The sequence below is a fragment of the Stomoxys calcitrans genome, chromosome 1 (genome assembly GCF_963082655.1).
Source record: "Stomoxys calcitrans chromosome 1, idStoCalc2.1, whole genome shotgun sequence".
NCBI lineage: Eukaryota > Metazoa > Arthropoda > Insecta > Diptera > Muscidae > Stomoxys > Stomoxys calcitrans.
The window spans coordinates 155,582,074-155,600,712 of record NC_081552.1 but is presented as its reverse complement, the minus strand read 5'-3'; the positions used below and the strand labels follow the sequence as shown (position 1 = coordinate 155,600,712).

The following is an 18,639-nucleotide window of genomic DNA, read 5'->3' as shown; positions in this document are numbered from 1 at the left end:
TAGGTTATGGACATTCTTATTCTGCGTTCAAGTCAAGTACAAGTGCACCAGTTAAGCTCTCCTCAACTTTGTTATTTTGATTTTAATAAATATAGTTTTATAACGTTTTATAAAACATTCTGTGTCTTTACTCAAAAGCAAGGGACGCAACAGTGGCGACGAGGATTTAAAGTGATTCTTAAACGATTTTCAAGTGTTTTTTTGACGACGTCAGTCTTTTTCATACAAAAAAAAAAAAAAAAAAACAATTTTTTTTTCTCAAATTGTACAACAACGTACTAACAAAAAAAAAATGGAAGAACAACTATTGCAATCTATTTTGGCGCAACAAGCCAGGTTGTTGGAGCAGTTGGTGGCAATCGCAAAGCCATCCGGAGGGGCAAGTACAAGCAGTGATGGTGTTATGGATATGCTGTCCAAGTGCATAAAAGAGTTTGTATATAATCCGGAGGCAAACCAAACGTTCGAGAATTGGTACGCACGCTATGATCATCTTTTCGGCGAAGATGCAAATAAACTCGCTGACGCCGAAAAAGTGAAATTGGTGTTGCGGAAGCTGGAACCGGAGGTTTTTGACAAATATGCCGACTATTTGCTACCAAAAGTGCCTCGAGACTTGAACTTTGAGACAACAGTGTCCACTCTCAAAACACTGTTTGGAAGAAGAGAGTCACTTTTCAGTTCACGGGTCGCATGTATGCAGTTTACAAAGACAACACAAATGGACTTCTTCACATATGGTGCCATGGTAAACCGAAATTGTGACAATTTCGAATTTGGCAAACTGACGGAGAATCAATTTAAGTGCTTGATGTTTCTGCGAGGACTTCAAGCACCAGAAGATGCTGATGTTAGAGCCCACCTATTGCACTTTCTAGAAGGAAACACTGAAGACACGGTTACCATTGACAAAATGGTGTCAGAGGTAAATCGTATGCTCAGCTTGAGGAAAGATGCCGCCGTGGTAGAACAAAATGTCGTCCATGCAGTCAAACGCAATCACAAACAGCACAAAGTTAAGCAGCAGAGCAGCGCAGCACCCAGTGAAAAACCGCGACGTCCATGTTGGCAGTGTGGCGAAATGCACTTCGCTAAAAACTGCAGCTACAGCAAACACTTGTGTGAGCAGTGTGGCATCGTAGGTCACAAAGAAGGCTACTGTTCTTGTTTCGCTGCAACATCAAAACAGCGCAGCGAGAAGAAAAGCAAAAAGAAGCAGTATAGCAAAGCGCAAGTAAGTGTTACTGCAGTTAGGAATGTTGCTGCAAATAGAAAGCACGTCAGCGTCAAAATTAATGGCGTCAAGCAGCGCTTGCAGTTCGACACTGGTGCAGACATAACAATAATTTCGCGCCGAATGTGGATGCAAATAAACAAGCCAACGCTACTGAAACCAGCTCATATTGCCAGAGACGCATCAGACCATGTACTGAACCTTTTGGGCCAGTGTGAAGTGGAGTTTGAATTTAAAGGCAAGTCAATTAAAGCAACAATTTTTGTGACCCCAAACAACAAGTTGAACGTTATGGGTACTGACCTAATGGACAAACTTGGTATCTGGAGCTTGCCTATCGACACAATTTGCAACACAATTTCAACGTCGGAAATCGAAAATATCAAAAGCAAATATCCATCGATATTTTCCACACAACCTGGACACTGCTCAACTTTCAAGGTCAATTTGAAAATCAAACAAGACTCACAACCCGTCTTCAAACCAAAACGACCCGTCGCTTATGCCGCTTTACAACAAGTAGATGAGGAACTCCAACGCCTGGAGCAGGCAAATATCATCACACCTGTAAGTTACTCCAGATGGGCAGCACCTATTGTTGTTGTAAAGAGGTCAAACGGTAAAGTTCGCATATGTGGTGATTATTCCACTGGATTGAATGAGTGTATGGAACCTCACACCTACCCATTGCCGTTACCTGATGACATTTTTATCAACTTCAACAATTGCCAATTTTTCACACAAATTGATTTGACGGATGCTTACATGCAACTGGAAGTCGATGATGCCACCAAAGAGATTCTCACCATCAACACGCACCGAGGTCTCTACACATTCAACCGACTTGCACCAGGGATCAAATCCGCACCAGGGGCATTCCAACAGGCAATTGACACAATTTTATCTGGAGTTAAGTTTGCACATCCCTATCTTGATGACGTCATCATTGCAACGCCATCAAAAGAGGAAAATCAACACGCAGTCGATGAAGTTTTCCAGCGGTTCCAAAGGTATAATCTTACCATAAACATTAATAAGTGTTCATTTTTTTCCCGTAGTTGCACCTATCTTGGATATAAGGTCGATGGCACTGGAATTCGTCCTGACCCTTTGAAGATTTCCGCCATTTTGAAAATGCCAGCCCCAACAAATGTTTCAGAGCTTCGATCTTTCCTGGGTGCAGTAAACTACTACGGGAAATTCATACGGAAAATGCGCAACTTAAGAGCACCAATGGACGACTTGCTAAAAGTGGACCGTGAATGGAAGTGGAGTAAGGCCTGTGAAGACTCCTTCCAGGAATTCAAAAACATCCTGGGTTCCCAACTGATGCTGACTCATTATGACCCAAGACTCCCAATCAAAGTTGCAGCAGATGCATCGAATGTAGGCATTGGCGCCTATATTTGCCACGTTTTCCCCGATGGTGGCGAGAAGGCCGTGTATCATGTGTCACGTTCTTTGACACCAGCAGAGCGGAATTATTCGCAAATCGAGAAGGAGGGTTTAGCCTTGGTTTTTGCCGTAAGCAAATTTCACAAAATGCTGTATGGTCGTCGTTTCAAGCTTGGAACCGATCATAAACCGTTATTAGCGATTTTTGGAAGCAAAAAGGGTATAGCAACGCACACAGCCAGTCGACTACAACGTTGGGCTTTAACTTTAATGTCCTACGACTTTGAGTTGAGCTATACCCCAACACAGAAATTTGGTTGCGCAGATATTTTATCCAGGCTAATCAACAAAAACGAAAAACCCGAAGAAGACGTCGTGATTGCATGTGCTCAAATGGAAGCTGAGATCAAATATATTGTTCAGGACAATATCACAGCATTGCCCATCACACACAATATGATCCGCTCAGCTACATCAAATGATAATACGCTTCAAAACGTCGTCAAGTATCTACAAAATTCCTGGCCAGACACGAAGACCCCCGAAGAGCTTGTTTTTTTCCAACGCCGTGAAGGTTTGTCAGCATGTGATGGTTGTGTTCTATACCAAGATAGAATGGTCATCCCCAAGACTCTGCGGCAGCGTATACTAAAACAACTACACAAAGGACACCAAGGTATTGTTCGCACGAAATCATTGGCACGAAGCTACGTGTACTGGCCGAATATTGACAAGGATATAGAAGACATAATCAAAAGATGCGATGTATGTGCCTCAACAGCTAAATCACCACCACGAACAACACTGCATTCGTGGCCCATTGCTACAAGACCCATGCAACGCATTCATATTGATTTCGCTGGTCCAGTGAATCAGTCAACATATCTTTTGATCATTGATGCCTTCTCCAAGTACCCTGAAGTCTACCCAATGAAGTCGATGACGTCGTCATCAACAATAGGGTGTCTCAGGGACTATTGTTCCAAATTTGGGTTCCCAGAATCATTGGTGAGTGATAATGGTACTCAATTTACTTCACAAGAGTTTGTTTTGTTTTGTAGTGAAAACGGCATTGAGCATATTCGCACCGCCCCATTCCACCCGCAATCAAATGGTCAAGTTGAGCGTTTTGTTGACACTTTTAAACGTGCTTTAAAGAAACACCAAAACAGTCTCAAAGGCATACGAGAATTTCTCCTCTACTACAGAGCAACCGACAACAATAACACACCTGGAGGTAAATCTCCTTCAGAACTTTTCCTGGGGAGGAAAGTGAGAATAAATTTAGATTTGCTGTTTAAGCCCAAAGAAGACGTACTCCTGCGCAATGATAAGATGGAAGCGCAATACAATCGGAAGTTCAATACAAAATCCAGACACTTTGCAATTGGTGCTGAAGTCTATGCAAAGGTGTACAAACACAACAAATTCTTCTGGGCACCTGCAATAGTCAAGAAGCAAATTGGTAAAGTGAACTATGAAGTGGAAATAAAGGTGTTCCCTTATTTCAAGATGATGAAATCGCATGCAAATCAGCTTCGTACGCGACACAACGACACATCAACAAGCAATACCCCTTGGTTTGACATGTTTGAGATATGTCCACCGCCTCGCAATACACGTCCATCATCTGAAATAGCATCAACATCTACATCTACTCTTGACCCACCGGCATCAACTTTGCAACGGCCAAGTGAATCTTCCAGTGACCCTTCAACACCTACACAACCTTCACCTACACACCCTTCAACATCAGTCCGTCGTTCCAGCCGTGTCAGACGTGCACCTCAACGTTTCAGGGACTACACATCCTAAAAGGGGAGATGTTGTGGATGGCAACCCTGCCACACAAAACGATTGTTAACATTCTTTGATCTGTTACTTTAATATAGACTTACAGGCAGAACGGTAGATACGCACATACATACTTACATATTCATATTTCTGCATGTATGTCTGTTGTTCTTTTGCTGCTGCTTTGGCGTACACACACACACGTACAAACATACTGATCTTCTACTTACACAAATCTAATTAGATTTGTTTATGTACTTTGTCGATACATGTCATGGCGTTATTGTTTGTACATTGTGCGTTTGTTAGCAGAGCAGAAGATGAACATAACCATAGGTTATGGACATTCTTATTCTGCGTTCAAGTCAAGTACAAGTGCACCAGTTAAGCTCTCCTCAACTTTGTTATTTTGATTTTAATAAATATAGTTTTATAACGTTTTATAAAACATTCTGTGTCTTTACTCAAAAGCAAGGGACGCAACACTCTTCAAATGGTGAGACATTTTGTCTATAAATAGAACATGGAAAGCTGAACCAAGGCGTATTTAATAAGGTGGTCGCATCAGCGCAGCTGATGGAACTTGATATGTCAATTAATTGTTGAATTCGCCTTATAAAAATATAGACTTTAAAATAAATATTCTCTTCTTCACTCAGGGAACTAGGCTCTTTGTGTCGCCCCCGAAAAAGATTTAAAAAGCGCCAAAGAAAAAAGAAAAAATTGATGGCAGTACAATGCCAGATATTAGAATAAAGAAAATAAAGAGCCAACATGCATGACAATAATGGAAGCCAGGCCGGCTGGAGAAGTTCCCTCCTAGCTGCCATTTCAAGCCCTATTGCAGTCAAGAATGGCGAGAGGGCATTGCATGCTTACGCAGCAATTTCAGGGCAGTGCCACAATAGGTGAACAACCGTCTATAACTCCTCCACATCCTCACAAATCATGCGTAAGCATGTCATGTGTCCAGGGCCACGTCAAAGTGCTGACATTGCAAGAGTCTCAAAAAGAGGTACAAAAACCGTCCTTGTGGCGATTGAGCCCTAATCACCATATTCCTATTTGAGCCCTTTGCTAGTGTCGCGCTAATTATCCTGCGCATCAAAATAGTATTAACTCAATTCAGTCATGCATTTGACACATGTGATGTGTTACAATCGAAACACACGCCTATGAAGTTGGAAACAATCCCAGCCCAATTGGAATTGAGTCTGAACCCCCCAGGTCTGCACTTGGCAGCTATTTTATCGTTACAATAACCTAGTGAAAACTATTTAAACCTGTCATCTCAATGGTTTTGTGTGTAAAGCCTCTGGAGCTAATGGAAATTTTGAATATTTTTAAATTTGTTTTTTCTTGCTTGACACTCAAATATTAATAAAATCCATTCTTCGTGTTCTGATTGGTTGAAGCAAATTTACCGTCAATTTTAAATGTCACGGCGAATCGAAGAAAATTCGATTCGCCGTGATATTTTGACATATCAAGTTCCCAAAAAAGATGCTTTGTTGTAGCAATTCGCCGGTGCGGCCACCCAAGGCGTATTAATCAGGTGGCCGCATTAAACCAGCCGATAGAATTTGATATGTCAATTCATTTTTGAATACGCCTTTTTTTAATTGATTTTTGTTTGCTGCTGTTATGGTTCTTAAACTTAGGTTATATTGGCAGCACGCGTCTAACAACCTCAATCGCTGAAAACTTTACTCAGGGAACTTAAGTCCATTGAGTAGCCCCCAAATAGTTTCAAAAAGAGCAAAATAACACAGATAAAATGTTCGTCAGTACAATGTCAGAAAAAAACTAGAAAAACTTGTATTAAAAATTTTAGTTTTAGCAAAAATTTCAAAGAAATTTTTTCTGTAAAAAAATTTCATAGGAATTTTGCCTGTCCTCAAAATATGTATAACAAAAGCAATTTATATTATTGGGTTGCCTAAAAAGTAATTGCGGATTTTTTAAAAGAAAGTAAATGCACTTTTAATAAAACTTAGAATGAACTTTAATCAAATATATAATTGCCATTTTGTTCGATAACCTTTTGCCATCTTCCTGGCAAATTTAGTATTCCACGCTCATAGAACTTCTGGCCTTTATCTGCAAAAAACTGAAAGTGCGATTTTATAGCCTCATCATTGCCGAAAGTTTTACCATTTAAGGAGTTCTGCAAAGATCGAAATAAATGGTAGTCTGATGGTACAAGGTCAGGGCTATATGGTGGATGCATCAAAAGTTCCCAGCCAAGCTCACTCAGTTTTTGGCGAGTGACCAAAGATGTGTGCGGTCTAGCGTTGTCCTGGTGGAATATGACACCTTTACGATTGACCAATTCTGGTCGCTTCTCCTCGGTGGCTGTATTCAATTTGTCCAATTGTTGACAGTAAACATCCGAATTAATCGTTTGGTTCCTTGGAAGCAGCTCAAAATATACCACACCCTTCCAATCCCACCAAACAGACAGCATAACCTTCTTTTGGTGGATATCAGCCTTCGAAGTGGTTTGAGCTGGTTCACCATCCTTGGACCATGATCGTTTTCGACTAACGTTGTTGTAAACAATCCATTTTTCATCTCCAGTTATGATTCGTTTTAAAAACGGATCGAATTCATTGCGTTTAAGGTGCATATCACAAGCGTTGATTCGGTTTGTTAAATGAATTTTTTCAATACATGTGGTACCCATATTAAAATTGACGCCAAACAAACAAATGTAAACAAAATTTCGCGCACTTTTTTCCTAAAGCAAGCTAAAAGTAACAGCTGATAACTGACAGAAGAAAGAATGCAATTACAGAGTCACAAGCCGTTGAAAAAATTTGTCAACGCCGACTATATTACTACTATATTACCGACAATTAATTTTTGGGCAACCCAATATTAAAAAAAATTTAATTCAAAATATCTCTAATCGGTCATTTTGACTGGATTGGTGTTAATATGCCTCCAACAAATTTCTTATTAAAATTAAATTATTCTACATACCAAACTTCTGTTAAATCATCAAAATTAAAGCTTCTAGGAATCTAGAGACCGGTTTACATGGGAGCTATATCAGGTTATAGAATGATTTGGACCGTACTTGCCACAGTTGTCACAGAACACCGCATGCAAAATTTCAGCCAAATCGCACGATTTATATGGGAGGTATCTTAGGTTATAAACCGATTTTAACCGTAATTGGCACAGTTGTTGGATGTCATAACAAAGCACTATGTGCAAAATCTGACAAAAATTGTGGCGCTCAAAAAGTCAAATCGGGCGATCGGTTTATATGAGAGCAATATCAGGTTATAGACCGATTCTGTACAGTTGTTGAAAGTCATAAGAGAACACTATGTGCAACATTTAAGTCAAATCAGACGAAAATTATGACTTCCAGGGGCTCAAGAAGTTAAATGAGGGCGTCGTGCTGAGTAGATCTAGCCATGTCCATGCGTCCGTCCTTCTGTCGAAATCACAAAAGCGGTCGAACATGAAGAGATTATTGATGTAAATCGTTGATTGTAAATTGGCCATATCGGTTCAGATTTAGATATAGCTCCCATATAAACCGATCTCCCGATGTGATTTCTTGTGCCCTTATAAGCAGCAAATTTTGTCCGATTTGGCTGAAATTTTGCATATAGTGTGCCGTTATGACTGACTGACCGAATTGGTCTATAACCTGATATAGCTCCCATATAAACCGATCTCCCGATTTGATATCTTGAGCCCTTGCAAGCCGCAATTTTTGTCCGATTTGGCTGAGCATGCATGCAGTGTTTTGTTATGACTTTCAATACCTGTGCCAAGTAAGGTCTAAATCGGTATATAACTTGATATAGCTCCCATATAAACCGATAATCCGATTTGACTTCTTGAATTTTGATCATAAAGCTCGTTTTGAAAAAGAAATAAAATGATCATAATTTCATGTTGCATGAAATCAACAAACCATCACATGCAAATAAATACATTAGTGTCAAGTATCGTCACAACTCTGTGACAAAAGAGTGCAATGAACAACGAACAGCGGACACATAGAAATACAACATACGAAACAAGCCAATGTTGTCATTGACACTTAAATGACATACTGTACTACTTATATTTATGAGGGTTGCCTTTTAAATATATTTCAAGATTGGACAACACTTGTGTTGCAATCTGCCAACTGACAGCTCTTTCGTAAAGCTTGACATTTTTGAGGTTATACGTAGTCGGAACGTTTTGACATAAGAGCGCTATTTGTGTTGTTTACAGTAACCTAAAAGATTCATCTCGGCCAAAAAATGGAATTAAATCGTGAACATTTTCGTGCGATGTTCGTATTTGTTACAACTTTTGACGTGAATTAATATAAACGCAGCTCCGTCTATTACACGAAACTTATACTCTGCCGCCTTCTGGCCTATTGACTCCATCGAACACAGCTTCATCAAGTGCTTCTAGTGCCTCTGCCTTACCGTCTGGCACAACAACATTTTACACTCCACAAGCTACACCCAAACTACCAGCTACAACTCCTAAACCACTAAAAGTTGCCCCGAATAAGTAAGCGGTTTTTTGCATCCAAATTCGCTGCTGAAACTTCCACCGATGACATGTTATTTTATATAAAATGAAAGATTGACATTGATATAGAATTGAGCGTTTACAAATTTAAGTCGCATAAAAAGCGTAGAAAGCTTTTCACATATCTCTAGTACATCAAAATGTTAGAGGGTTAAATATAAAACTTTCGCCTCTTTACTCAGATAGCTTTAATTTCGATTATCAAATTATCGCTTTACTGAAACTTGGCTTAGGCGTGATCGGAACGATAAAATGAAAATTCTGGCAGTGGTGTGCTAATAGCGGCCTCCACCGAATTTCCTTCTGAAGAAATAATAGTGGAATCTTCCTTGGATATTGAATTTGTAGCCGTAAATATATTTTTGAAAAATGTTTCAATATTTATTTCATGTTCTTACGTCCCACCCTCTTCATGTGAGGATATTTATTTAAAACACGTATCTACAATCCAATCAGCATTTCAGTCATTTCAACCAAGAGACACATTGATCGCTCTTGGTGATTTTAATCTTCCTCAAATTAACTGGATACATTCGTCCGAGTCAAATGATTTAACACCCGTGATACCAAATGTCATTTCTAATGATTGCATCGGCGTATTGTTAAATTTTGGTATTTTCCAAATTAATTACATAAACAATTCACTTTCTAAATTACTCGATCTTGTTTTCGTTAATCAACCATCTGATTTATGTTTAAGTTCTAATGGTCCGGTTGGAAATCCTGAAGATAGACATCATCCGACACTCAAATTACTGATATCCTATCCCACTCTTATCCCAATTGAAAAAGTGCACTGTTTTGCTAAAACTGATTACATCAAACTGAATTCTCTACTCTCTGTTCTGTTCATTGGAATGAAATTTTCAGATCTAAAGATAGCGATGAAATGATTTCAACTTTTTATACTGTGCTACTTGACTTTATTTCTCAATCTGTCCCTAAAACTACTTTTTGCAACGCATCTGGTCCTCCATGGAATACAACCAATCTTTCTAGGCTGAAGAACAAGAATAAATTATATAAAAGAACAATGAAGAACAAGAATAAATTATATAAAAGGTTTAAACGCTCAGGGTCAACATCTGACTTTTCGAAGTATTATTTAGCAAGATGTGAATATAATAAAGAAAACTAATTGGCATATGGTAGTTATTTGAATGAAATTAGACATCAATTGAAATCAAATCCTAAATCTTTTTAAAAATTTGTGAATTCAAAGCGCCGTTGTAATCGTTTATCGAACTATCTTAGATATAAAGCTAAGGTTAGGTTAAAAAGAGGGTGCAGATATTAATCCGCCCCATGCCACTATGGACATACACCTAAGCCATTAATCGGCTTGTTGTGCGCTCTAAAAACTATAAAGTAACCTCTTAAAAGAAAATTTTAAGTTAGGAATTCCGTGATACTTACAAAATCCTTAATTGTTTTCAATACTACTCCTCTAAGTTAGTTCATGGCTGGTAATGTGTCTCCACCTAAGTGCCGGTATCTGTTAGACGCGAAAGCCGGGTAACGACAAAGGAAATGCTCCAACGTCTCATCATCTTCCCCGCATGCCCTACACATGATATCACTGCCGCACCGATTTTACATAAGTGAGCTCGTAGTCTTATGTGTTCCGTTATGATACCAATAGCTATACTGACCCCCTTCTTTCTTCCTTTCAGTAATAGCCTCGTTTTCTCACGATCTGTATCCCCCATAGGCTTTTCACCGTCCTACCGACCGTTTCGCTGTTCCACAATGTTGCATGCGCATTCGTCGCCCACTCACTTAACTCGGACTGCGTCGTCCCGAAACGCTTCAGGTTAATCAAGTTTATTGCGGCAGTCCTCTGGCCTTCACCGCCAAATAGTCTGCCCTTTCATTTCCCCTTACTCCGTTATGACCCGGCACCCAAACGATGCGGATTTTGCCATGCTCAGAGAAGGCGTGAATCTCCTTCTTATACTGCAAGACTGTTCCTGATCTAACAGTCTTGGTTGTTATTGCCCTTATGGCAATTTTACTGTCGGTAAAGATGTTCACACTCGACGTCCTCGCTTTAGCATCACACCACTTCACGCATTCTGTGACCGCCCGGATCTCTGCCTGTAGGACCGTATTATGGTCAGGCAGTCTAAAACTGATCTCAGTCCCTGGGTTCTCAATGTATACCCCCAGGCCCACTCTGTCCTCTAGCTTTGATCCATCCTTCCAGATGGCAATACTAGGGTTCTGTCAATCCAAGACTGTGCCCATGGCAGCAGTGCGTCACACTCGACTTCAAGGTTCTTCCTTCCAGGTTTCTTTTCGTCGCCTCGATTATACCGCGATTGCATTAACTGCTCCCATCCTCAATCCATTCTCCCATCGCCTTAAGTCTCATAGCCGCAGTGGCTGCTTCACACTTAATCTGTATGTCAATATCTAGAATAGTCTCTCGGATATCTAGAATAGTCTCCAGTCCCTAGTGGGCGCGGTCCTCATCGCTCCGCCTATGCCAAGACAACATGTTCTCTGAACCTGTTGTATGGCCCTTATGTTGCACTTTTCACCATAGGAGTCCATTAAACTAAGTAAGTAAATATTGGTCAAATCACGCTCCCGTAGAGCCAGTGAATTATCCTAGGATTCAGGCCCATTTTGAGCCAACGGCCGGTCTACATAGTGCCCAACATCTGTGAGCCTTCTCAGTACCCTCCTGAATGTGACACTTCCAATTCAGTTTCCTGTCCAAGATCACACCTAAGTATTACACCTTGTCAGATATCGAAATCGTCCTATTGAGGAAACGTGGTGCGCTAAATTGGCCCACCTTCGTCTTCGTCGGGAACAGGCATATTTCAGTCTTCTCTGGGTTAACATTGAGACCTCTGGGTCTAGCCTAGTCAAATGCCATATGCAGGACTCTTTCGGCTATTCTGCATAGCTCGGTCGGATCCTTACCCCTTAGAAGTATTATAACATTGTCTGTTTAGCAGACGGGTTCATATCTCTCCTCTGTCAGCATCCGTAATAAGTCATTTATGGTGGTTGCCCATAGGAGTGGCGATAAAATGCCCCCCTGTGGCGTGCCCTGTACCACTTTCTCCCTTATATTTGTGCCATGGGACACACAATTTATCCAACTGTTCCTTAGCATATGGTTTATCCAGTCTCTAAGGACCGGGTCCACCTGGTACTGGTCTAAGGATTGGATCAATGTGTCGGTCCGCAAATTGTTAAAAGCCCCTCGATGTTAATGCATACCGCCAGTTGCCGTTTTGGAATCGAAGGACTCTTCTATTTTATGCACAACCTCGTGCAGGGCAGTCTCCGCCGACCTTCCCTTAACATAGGCATGGTTTTTGTATTTGAGCAGTTCGCTGGATGTCCTACTCTTTATCATGGTGTCCGCAATAGGTTTTATGGTTTTGAGTAGAAAGGACGTAAGGCTTATGGGTCTGTAGGCCTTTGGTGTCGCATAACTTGCCTTGCCGGGCTTGGGTATAAACACCACCCTTGCCTCCTGCCAGGCTTTCGGAATATATGAAAGTCGTAGGCACGCTGTGAAAATTGTGGCCAGATGAGGCGCCAAGACTTCCTCTTTCTGTAGTAACGCCGGAAACATTCCATCAGGTCCGGGTGACTCCGGGTTTGAAGCTCCTCAAGGATTCTTTCACCATAAATTCCGTTATTATAAACCTTCGATCAACGTCATTATTCCAAGATTCCGATGTCTCCGTGAGTCCCGTCGTATCCTGTGGAAAATGGGTTTTCATCAAAAGCCTCAACATGTTCGTAGAAAAGCTTCCATAGAATTTTATAATATTATTGTATTCCTTGAGTCGTGTGTAATACACATCCCAATAAACTTCCGCTTTTTTACGACGTGCTCTGTTAAAAAGTCTGCTGACCTCTTTCCCAATATTGCGAACCTCCCCGGCCATCTAGGGGTTTTCTTGGGCTGATTTCCTTTCCCGACGAGGACAACTATCTTCGAAGGACCCCACCAGTGCAGTCGTAATCCTGTCCTGTTCTATACTTGGACAATCTAAATTATCTTGCCCAAGACTTCTACTGAGTAGCCTTCCGAATGTTGTCCTATTGGTTTTCAAAGTTTTCTGGAAGCTTATCGGATTCGGCACTGGCCGTGCTATTCTAAACCTAATGTAGCGATGGTCAGAGAAAGAGTGTTCCATGGAGACCCTCCAATCTTTAACCTCATCGATCAGATTTTCGAAACATATCGTCACATCTCATACCTCCTCCCTAATCCTATTAAAAAAGGTAGTGGTGTTGCCAATATTAAGTGTTATTAGGTCGTTAGTATTCATGAACTCTGCCGACGTTGACAACTCTGGGGAAAATACATAATTCAAAGTTTTATGACACATAACGCAGGTCCTCGGCCGAGTACCAGTGATAGCATAGAATAATTGGTAGTTGATATGGTTCAGTCCAGAAACTTTGTTCCGGGTCGTCCATAGATCCTGAATTAAGGCAATATGAATCTTGCCCTTGCTGAGTTTCTTCATCAGAGCGTGTGTAGCAGTCTCGCTTCGGTGGAGGTTTATCTGAATTACCTCAATCATTGGCCCTCCAGTAAATGGGCATCTTGGGAGTAATTAATGATTTCATCGTTTGATCTCTGTTCTTTAGACTGCACTAACATTCCCGTCACTGCACTGCCTGATGTCATCGTTTTAGGTTCTTTGCCTAGTCTAGTCTTCCGACTTTTTATACCCTCCACCATAAGATGGGCGGTATACTAATTTCGTCATTCTGATTGTAACTACTCGAAATATTCGTCTGAGACCCCATAAAGTATATATATTCTTGATCGTCGTGAAATTTTATGTCGATCTAGCCATGTCCGTCCGTCCGTCTGTCTGTCGAAAGCACGCTAACTTCCGAAGGAGTAAAGCTAGCCGCTTGAAATTTTGCACAAATACTTCTTATTAGTGTAGGTCAGTTGGTATTGTAAATGGGCCATATCGGTCCATGTTTTGGTATAGCTGCCATATAAACCGATCTTGGGTCTTGACTTCTTGAGCCTCTAGAGTGCGCAATTCTTATCCGATTGGAATGAAATTTTGCACGACGTGTTTTGTTATTATATCCAACAACTGTGCCAAGTATGGTTCAAATCGGTCCATAACCTGATGTAGCTGCCATATAAACCGATCTTGGGTCTTGATTTCTTAAGCCTCTAGAGTGCGCAATTCTTATCCGATTGGAATAAAATTTTGCACGATGTGTTTTGTTACGATATCCAACAACTGTGCCAAGTATGGTTCAAATCGGTCCATAACCTTATATAGCTGCCATATAAACCGATCTGGGGTCTTGACTTCTTGAGCCTCTAGAGGGCGCAATTCTTATCCAATTTGAATGAATTTTGGCACGTAGTATTTTGTTATGATATCCAACAACTGTGCCAAATATGGTTCAAATCGGTTCATAACCTGATATAGCTGTCATATAAACAGATCTGGGGACTTGACTTCTTGAGCTTCTAGAGGGCACAATTCCTATCCGATTTGGCTGAAATTTCGCAAGACGTTTTTTATTGTTACTTTCAACAACTGTGTCAAATATAGCACAAGTCGGTTCATAACCTGATATAGCTGCCATATAAACCGATCTGGGATCTTGACTTCTTGAGCCTCTAGAGGTCGCAATTATTATCCGATTTGCCTGAAATTTTGTACGACGGATTCTTTCATGACCATCAACATACGTGTTTATTATGGTCAGAATCGGTCCATAGCCCGATACAGATCCCATATAAATCGATATCTCTATTTTACTTTTTGAGCTCACAAAGAGCGCAATTCTTATTCGAATTGGCTGACATTTTACACAGGTCTCCAGGTCTCCTTCTAATAGCAGAGCAAATCTTTTCTTATATCCTTTTTTTTTTGCCTAAGAAGAGATGCCGGGAAAAGAACTCGACAAATGCGATCCATGGTGGAGGCTATATAAGATTCCACCCGGCCGAACTTAGCACGCTTTTACTTGTTATAAATTCGGTAATGGTTCCATCGTCGGATCCCTGTTCGTTAAGGTGTATTGGGTTTCCATTCCCTGTACTGCCTGATGTTTCAATACTAGGATCAATGCCTATCTTAACCTTCCAAATCTTAAGTTAATGGGCTTCTTGGGAGTAGGTGATGGTACCATCATCGGCTCCCTGTTCGTTGGGTTGCATTAAGATTCCTGTCGCTGCGCTGCCTAATGTTTCAGTATTAGGATCTTTACCTATCCCAGTATTCCGAATCTTTAAGTCAGTGATGGGTCCGTCGTCGGGTTCTTATTTGCTAGGCTGTGTTGGGTCTCCCGCCACTGCACTGCCTGATATTTTAGTATTAGGATCTTTGCTTCTCCTAGTCTTTCCAATATTGAGAGATGTCGTGGTTGTCGGCCCCCTGTTTGTTGGGCGGTGTTGAGTCACCTGCCACTGTACGGCCTGATGTCGCAGAATGAAAATTTCTGCCTATCCTTGTCTTCCCAATCTTAAAAAAGACAGCTTTGCTCCCGTAGTGCGCCATGCCTTTAGCAAAACTTGTCACGAAGACTTGATTAATGCCAACCACAAAGAGAGTTCCTTCCTACTTCTCCTCCCTGTGGAAGATCTTCCACTTCTCTGCGACCAAACCTTCGTTTTGCTTGCCCAAGAATCCCAAGATGCGTTCCGTCGCAAATTAACTGCCCCATCCCATGATGAAGACCGTAGCCTTCGTGAGCTGGGGGATATCCATCTTTCTCACCAGGTCGAGCTTTGGGCCCTCCTAGGGAACGTGAATACCTCTGACGAGCTGTTTGAAGGTATAAATACATTCCGCCGACGCAAAGCGCAGCGTAGAGATGTCCCCTCTAAACTCGCAGCTCATCGTTTGTATGGGTGGAACCCCTACAGAGTTCCACACATGTTCAATCGTGTGCATCCCTCTGGTTTATCCGTCTCTTCCAGATTAATAAGTCTGACGACTAGTTGTGCGCTTGAAGCATTACGCTCGACTACAGGTGCCAAGGCACCCACACCTGCTACGGTCTGACACCCACCGCAGATGTTGAGTCTTTGGAGTCCATTTCCAGCCTACTCCAAAAGGATTTAAAATTTTTTCGTAATAGGTAGTACCTATTCCGAGATACGGATATATATATTGTATATATGTATATATTTTTTTTCTTTGAGGAGCGAAATAAAAACACGTCAGCTTCACTCAACGGCTACAATTCATTTCATTTCAAGCTAAAGTAGCTGATGACGATTCAGGTATTGTCGACATCTTTGCAGACTTTTTTAGCACTACTTACTCAGATAATTATTATGATTTATGTAGAACACATCCATGCACAATCAACAATTTAGCTTTTATAGACGTGTCTGGGATTGGCGAAAACGTATTACTTGAAAATTAAAGGCCACTGAAGATAACTTTTAATCCTGGTCCAGATGGAATTCCATCCCACATTTTAAAGCACTGCTCTCTCGAACTTTCATATCCCCTTTGTACACTTTTCAACAGTTCATTAAAGCATGGATATCTGCAGGAATTGTGGAAGCAATCTTATATATAAAAATCAATTTGTGTTTGTTTGTAGGTTTGTTTGTTTGTATGTTTGTGTGTTCCTTATAGACTCAGAAACAGCTGAACCGATTTTCTTGAAATTTTCACAAATGGTGTATAATGACCCCGTGGGAAAATAGGGTACTACATTTTTTGATTCTGAATATCAGAAACGCCAGATCTCGAAGATGGGTGGTGCGATTTAAGCAAAATTTTATGTGCTCTCATATAGTACCCTAAAAATAAAAATTTGGTGTCCAAAATTTCGGATGGGCTACCAAGGGGGGCCGCCCCACCCTAAAACCCACCAAACATATATTTAGATCAATCACGACAATATGGGACTCAAATGAAAGGTATTTAGGATAATAAAACGTATCTGATATCCATTTTTCGGACCAAGTGCTAAGAGGACCACCCCAACCCCCAAAACACTCCTAAATCGGACATCTTTACCGACCATGGCAATAAGGGACTCAAATGAAAGGTATTTGCGAGTAGAATACGAATCTGAAATCCAAATGTGGGACCACGTTTCTGGGGGTCCACCCCTTCCCCAAACAGGACTTATTTACTGACCATGGGAATATGGGGCTTAAATAAAAGATATTTGAGTGTAGAATTAGAATCTGATATCCAAATATGAGACCAAGCGTTTGGGGGGACGCCTCTCCCCAAAAACCTCTCCCAAAGGGGACACATTTACGACCATAGCAATATGGGGCTCAAATGAAAGGTATTTGGGAGAAAAGCACAAATCTGATACCAATATTTGGGAAAAGTGTCTATGGGGCCATCCCACCCCCACAACACCACCCAACCCCTAAATCGGACATATACCGATCATGGTAATATGGGACTCAAATGAAAGGTATTTGCGAGTAGAATACGAATCTGATATCCACATGTGGGACCATGTTTCTGGGGGGTGGACCCCTTCCCCAAAACAACCCCCAAACAGGACTTATTTTCTGACCATGGGAATATGGGGCTTAATTACAAGGTATTTGAGTGTAGAATTAGAATCTGATATCCAAATATGGGACTAAGTGTTTGGGGGGCCGCCTCTCCCCAAAAGGGGACACATTTACGACCATAGCCATATGGGGCTCAAATGAAAGATCTTTGGGAGTAAAGCACGAATCTGATATCAATATTTGGGAAAAGTGTCTATGGGGTCACCCCACCCCCACAACACCACCCAAATAGTAAGTATTTGCTGACTTTTGCAATATGAGGCTCAAATAAGAGGGTTTTTAGAGTGGAACACGAATCCGATGTATATTTTCAATGCCAACTCACAGAGTGGCCGCCTATCCCCCAAAACACCCCCCAAGCCGGTCATGTTTGCCGACTATGGAAATATGGGGCTCAAATTAAAGGTATTTGGGAGTAGACCACGCATCTGATATCAACATTAGGGACCAACTGACTAGGGGACATCCCACCACCATAACAACTCCCAAATAGGACGTATTTGCTCACCAAGACAATTTGGGTCGTAAAGAGAGTGGAACTTAATATTATAGTTTTTAGGGTCAATACCTCAAACCGGACATATTTGCTGACTTTTGCAATATGGAGTTTAAATGAGATTTGAAAACGAATTTGATATCCAATTTTGAGGCCAATGGCAATATAAGGTTCAAATAGATGATATATAGATACATGAGAATAGAGAACGTTGCTGATATATTTTCCGGGCTTAGTGCTTGGCCGACCACCCAATCCCCAAAACACCCCTAAATCGGGCATATTTACCGACCATGACAATGTGGTCCTAAATGATAAGTATTGGGGGGTAGAGTAAGAATTGATACCCATTTTCGGAACCAATTTTCTGGGGGTCTAGCCCTTTCCCAAAATACCCCACAAACAGCAATTTTTGAGTGACCATCGCAATATGGGGCGCAAATAAAGGTATTTGGGAGTAGAATACGAATTTTATATCCAAATATAGGACCATGTATTTAGGGCATCACCCCTTTCCCAAAACACCCCCAAAGGGAAAAAACTTTTCGTCCGTGCGAATATGTGGCTCAAATGAAACGTATTTGAGATTAGAAAACGAATTTGAAAACCTATTTTGGGGCCATGTGTTTGGGGGACGCCTCA

The 18,639-nt window shown here is 41.1% G+C and overlaps 1 protein-coding gene across 1 annotated transcript; it reads left to right on the top strand.

Moving 5' to 3' along the window:
- The first annotated feature begins 292 nt into the window (after positions 1 to 292).
- LOC131997144 (uncharacterized protein K02A2.6-like) lies at positions 293 to 4,444 on the top strand. Its single transcript, XM_059367594.1, has one exon. It carries the CDS (start codon positions 293 to 295, stop codon positions 4,442 to 4,444), a length of 4,152 nt encoding a protein of 1,383 aa, XP_059223577.1.
- The last annotated feature ends 14,195 nt before the right edge of the window (positions 4,445 to 18,639 follow it).

Excerpts from the sequence above, each read along its gene's own strand:
- LOC131997144 (XM_059367594.1), top strand. The coding sequence starts at position 293 with ATGGAAGAACAACTATTGCAATCTATTTTGGCGCAACAAGCCAGGTTG.